The sequence below is a fragment of the Magnolia sinica genome, chromosome 14, assembly GCF_029962835.1.
Source record: "Magnolia sinica isolate HGM2019 chromosome 14, MsV1, whole genome shotgun sequence".
Classification (NCBI taxonomy): domain Eukaryota; kingdom Viridiplantae; phylum Streptophyta; class Magnoliopsida; order Magnoliales; family Magnoliaceae; genus Magnolia; species Magnolia sinica.
In genome coordinates this window covers 81,694,940-81,700,637 of record NC_080586.1, presented here as the reverse complement: position 1 = coordinate 81,700,637, position 5,698 = coordinate 81,694,940, and the positions used below count along the sequence as shown (strand labels likewise).

The 5,698-nt window shown below is 38.8% G+C and overlaps 1 protein-coding gene across 1 annotated transcript; it reads right to left on the bottom strand.

Annotated features, from left to right (window-relative positions):
• Window positions 1-1,153: 1,153 nt before the first annotated feature.
• On the bottom strand, window positions 1,154-4,006 carry LOC131225923 (receptor-like protein EIX2). Its single transcript, XM_058221534.1, has one exon. It carries the CDS (start codon window positions 4,004-4,006, stop codon window positions 1,427-1,429), a length of 2,580 nt encoding a protein of 859 aa, XP_058077517.1. The 3' UTR covers window positions 1,154-1,426.
• Between the last annotated feature and the right edge of the window lie 1,692 nt (window positions 4,007-5,698).

Here is a 5,698-nt window from a genome sequence, read left to right as displayed (position 1 = left end):
TATGATGGGTGGCCGGGCCTCTTTTTTTGTTTGCTTGTGTCCGCCCGAAGCTGTTTGTAATTTTCCTGTTGGATTAATATATATACAACTATTTCCTTTATAAAAAAAAAACCCTAACATATAAAAAAGAAAACAACGCAAGCAGCAGAAAAGAAACATATGGCCTTTTGTTATGTGATGTCGAGTGGGTCACGGATACTTTCATGTCCTAAATGGACCAGAGAAGGCCCGATCAGAGGTGGAAGTGATCAGGACCGTCAGAATCTTAAAGCAGACATATCTTACCAACCTGAATGAGTTATTTGACATACCATATATGATTTTGGGGTAGGAGAAGCTACTTTAGCTACCCAACCCTGCTATGTTGGGCTGCCCACGCCGAATTTGCGAGATTCTATCAGATCAAGAGTTGCAAGTCCATTTTAATTTTGTTTTTACTATTTATAGAAATCATGACCGTCTATAAATACTAAGTTTACCCTTTATAGTAAGCCACATTTTTTAAAGGGAGTTTGAGTTGGAGTTTGATCCTGAAACTTTTTCCTAGGTTTGGAATCACTATTTAAAGGATTGTAAATTCATTTTTATCATCAATCAATCTTCATGGATTCAAGGAATCTCTGTGAGGAGTCCAAAGAAGCTCCGTGGATTCAGAGTAATTATCCCCTCGCGGAAGACAGTGATGAACCTTATCACATCCATCCCTGCGTCATTATGCGTGATTGTTTTGTATCCTGATCCTAATGTTGTAGATAATGGGCCAACATGTAGATGCATTATGGCCATTACTGGTTCAATTGGATATGCAGTATGCAATTAAGATGAGGATCACTTATCAGAATTCAACAAAGAAAATGTATATCGTGATTTACATCTACAATCTCTCCTCATGCATGTCACCTTGGTCTTTCCCAAATAGTTGGTATTTCTATGGTGGATGACTGCCTTGAGGACCACTGAATGGACAATTAGAATTTGCTGACCATATAATCTTATGCATAGAGTTCAGACAATAATTCTTGCTATGCTGAACAGGACAATTGTGTATAAGTTGGAATATTTATTATGATTATTCTATCACAGAAAGGTGGGAGCACACCACCTGTAATTTTATTGATACTTGAAAATTGTATACAATATATGGTGGCAATACTGACCAATTCCCTTTCACAAATTCTCATTAATACTTATCTATTACAACTCTCATAAAAGATACTAACCATTAAAAGGAAAAAAAAAAAAAACACTGTAAAGCAGCCAAGGTTACAACAATTATTGATTACTAATGACATAGCTTTTCAAGAAACTTCTTCAATCTAACATCCCATAAAGCAACAGTTACAAAAAGTCTTTCTTTCATCTCATCAAAGAAGCGGTAATAGGCAATCCTCCAAGATTTCTTGAGCACTAAAACGCCACAGAAGGCTCAAAAACCCACAGGAAATCCTAGTCCCATTGCAGTGTAAAACCAACGCATTTCATACTCTTTTTCATTTTCTTTTACATCAGTACTACCAGGAAGTAGACCTTGAGGTGTCTCATCGCCAGCACAATTATCTGTAAGAGGAGGTCCACAGAGTCCATTGTTGCCAATATAATTAGACGGATCTTCAAGTGTCTGGAGCTGATTTCCTGATGGAATTCTTCCCGACAAGTTGTTATAGGACAAGTTCAAGTAACTTAGAAAAGTTAAATCTGAGATGCTCTGTGGAATTGTGCCTGAAAGCTGATTTTTAGAGAAATCAAGAGACTCCAGCAATGTCAATTTACCAATCTTATCTGGAATCTTTCCGGTAAAATGATTTCTAGATAAGTGTAAGACATGCAATCCCAAAAGACTTGTGACTCCTTCAGGGATCTCTCCCGTTAAGTTATTGCTTGAAAGGTCCATGCAAGTAACAAGTGAAACTGTTCTTGTATATTCACGCATTTGCCCCTTCACTCTCATAAGCAAGTTTTCCTCGTAATTAAATTCTGCCCATCCAGAGGTAAGGTTGATCCTTCTAAAAGAAACAAAGTCATACCTCTTCTCCTCATTTTTCATTGCGATGAGATTTTCAAAACTTTGAGGAATTGTGCCACATAAACAATTTTGTGCCACATCAAGGATATGAAGAGAAGTTAGGTTTGATAATTGCGGTGGTATGTCGCCAGTAAACATATTGAATCGTAAACTCAGAATTCTTAAAGCTGGAAAGCTTTTGCCAATCCAAGTGGGAATATGACCCAAGAAATTGTTGTATCCAAGGTCGAGAGCCTTCAACCTAGAACAGTTCTTCAAAGATGAAGGAACTTCTCCTGATAGGGTATTGTTATTCAAGTGCATTGTTTGGAGTCGGCTTAACAGACCCAAAGACGTGGGAATTCCTCCCAATAACCTGTTTTTGCTCAAATCAAGCGCTTCAAGGGCTACACAGTTACCCAATCTCGACGGAATGGTACCAGTTATATTGTTTCGGGAAAGATCAAGGACAACTAAATATTTCAATTCTTCTATGGATGAGGTAATTATGCCACTGATTTGGTTACCTGCGGCATAAAAGAACTCTAGATAACGCATTGTGGATGTAAAATTTGGTGGGATTGGCCCAGAAAATTGATTGCTGGAGATATCAAGTACTCTGGATCCATTCAATATGCAAGGTATTTGACCACTGAAACGATTCGAACTCAAATCGATGAAGCCATGAGACTGCATCTTTAAAAGCTTGGGCAATTGGCCAGAAATCTCATTATTTGAAAGATCCAGTATAAGAAGTTGGGGAGTTAAATCCCAAAACCAGGTGGGCATGATGCCAGAGATGGTTGTGTTAGAGAGATCCAACCTCTGTATGTATTTTTGTGTGCGTAGCCAAGCAGGAAATTGAGGACCTAAATGAGATGATCCCAGCCTAATGGCCAGAAGCTGAAATGGAGGGACCCAATCTGGGTGTAGATCAAAAACCAAAGAATTGGAGTACAAACGCAAGCCCTCCAACTTCTTGAGGTTTTCAAAAAGACTTTCAGAAACATTTCCTGTCAAGGAATTGTTTGAGAGGTCAAGAGAAGACAAGTTAGAAAGTTGTCCTAAACTTGTTGGAATTGTCCCATTCAACTGATTATCATCGAGGAATAAATATTGTAAAGAAGACAATCCTCCAAGAGCTGCAGGGATATTCCCATTCAATTGATTCCCACGGAGACATAAATACTGTAAGGAAGACAACCCTCCAAGACCTGCAGGGATACTCCCATTCAACTGATTCCCTGCGAGATCTAAAAACACAAGGCTACTAATGTTAGCAATCCAGTTTGGAATTCTAGAGTTGAAGTTGTTGTAACTAAGATCAAGGACGTGGAGAGATGTGAAATTAACAGAAGGAAGAGTTGGAGAAATATATGAAAGATCACAGTATGGTAAACGTAGCTCAACGAGGGAAGGACATTTGTTCATTACGTGGACCCAATCATCGGTTGCCATGGAAAGGTTCACATAAGACATGTCGAGGTACTTTAGAGAAGGTAGGCTTCCCAACCACCACAGGTTTTTGGCACTCAAAGAAGAATAAGAAAGATTCAGGGAAAAGAGTTTAGAGAGGTTTCCAAGCTGATGAGGGATTCTCCCGCTGAACCCTGCATCTGACAAGTCCAAATGCTTCAACTCCTTAATGGAACCCAACAACTCTGGAATTGGGATACCATTAAAAGCATTATGGCTCAAGTTCAAGTAACGGAGATGTTTCAGTTCAAGCAAAGATGGATTGATTGAGCCACTCAGGCCCAAACCACTGCAGTCAAGATGAACAACGTACCGTGTTTTGGTGTTGCAGGTAATTCCTGTCCAATTGCAGCAGTCTGAGGCATCATCCCAAGAAGAGAGATGATTGAAGGACTCGTTGAGTGCCTTCCGAAAGCTAGTGAGAGCCTTTCTCTCCCAATCCAAGCAACTACTCACCTTCCAATATCCTCCACAACATAATAACAGTTTTAATAGAAACAGGGAAATAAGAAAGCCTCTTCTCTCCATTCCTTCTCTCTGTGCTGTGGAGAAGGAAATAGCTATGCTAATTTCTCCTTCCGCTGTCCTTGATTTATAAGATTTCAAGGATAGCCGATTAGATGAGACCCCGGCCTCACCCAAGACTGTGTGGCTCTTACCGTCAGGTTACCTTGGGGTCCACCTTGATGTATGTATTATTGATCCACACCGTCCATACGTTTTTACAGATCATTTTAAGGCATTATTCCAAAAATTAAGCAGATCCAATTATGATGTAGACCATACCATAAGAAACAGTGTTGATTGATCATTAATGAGTTACGAAAGTTTTTGATCAAACTGATAATTGTTTTTTTCCCTCATCCAGGCTTATGTGACCTTACCAACAGATTTGATGGTAAATAAACGCTGTGAAAATATTAAATTGCACCATAAGAAGTTTTTAATGGTAGGATAGTCAATCACCACTGTTTCTACTGTTTCTTATGGTATGATACACCTGCCAATTGGATCTGCCTAATTTTTGGGATAATAACCTAAAATTATCTAGAAAGACGGATGGACGTCATGGATAAATAATACATACATCCACGTAAGGTAACCCGACAGTAAGGGTGCCACCTCTCAATCAGTGAGGCCTGTATCTCACCTAATCCGCTCTCAATTTGAAGACCGTATCTAATTAACCATGATGCTAGTTAACCACCATTTTCTTCTGATGTAGAGCTGGTCGTGGACAGTTTCATGGCCAAGATAGATCAGAAAAGGCCCGGTCGACGACAAAAGTGATCTAGACCGTCAAACCTTAGATGGGGCATATCTTGCAATCCGGAATGAGTTATCGGGCGTAAAATATATGATTTGGAAGTAGAACGAGCTACTTTAGCCACCCAACCCTACTGCACAAGCTGGATTTGCGAAATACCCCCAGATCGACGATCGTTTCCCTATTTTAATTCTGTTTTTACTATAAATAGTAAATTTTAGTTTGATTATAACTCTTCATCCATTGGGCTTTAGGAGTTGCGCCCAATGTGAAAAGAACTTAGAATAATTAGTAGAACATCTTAGTGAAGCTAAATAGGACACTTACCCTTTTTTTTGGGCCAAAAACCTTGCGCACTAGTAGACATCACGACTGTCTTTAAATAGTATATGTTTAATATATAAAGTAAGTTGCGATTTCTAAGAGTTTTAATTATAGTTTGCTTCTGATTTCTGTCTCATTACTTGGTATCCCTATTTAAAGGATAGTGAACTCGTTTATTTCATTTATCAATTAAATTTCAAATTTATTAGAATTTATTTTTATTTTCTTGCTTTCTTTCCTCGTGAATTCGAAAAATCTCTATGAGGAGTCTAAGAAGCTCCGTGGATTCGGAGTAGTTATCATTGAGGAAGACGGTGATCGACCTCATCATGTTCATCCGTGCGTCATCTTCTAACACGATGCTATTCTTATTTTGACTATCCAGACGTCCAAAATTTAGGGAACACTGTGATATCTATGATCTTTTGTTGGCATGCTTTTCTGCCTTTTGATTTCTGCTTGCTTGGGGCAGCAGTCTTATTTAATTTCTGTACAAGTAGTTGTTTGGGTGATGTTGGTAGGCACAGGTTCTTCTATATATATAAAAAAAAGTCACAGGTTCTTCTGTACAACCATGGCTATGATAGCAACTGTACGTTTGAAATTCTATCCCCTCTTTGTTTGTGTGT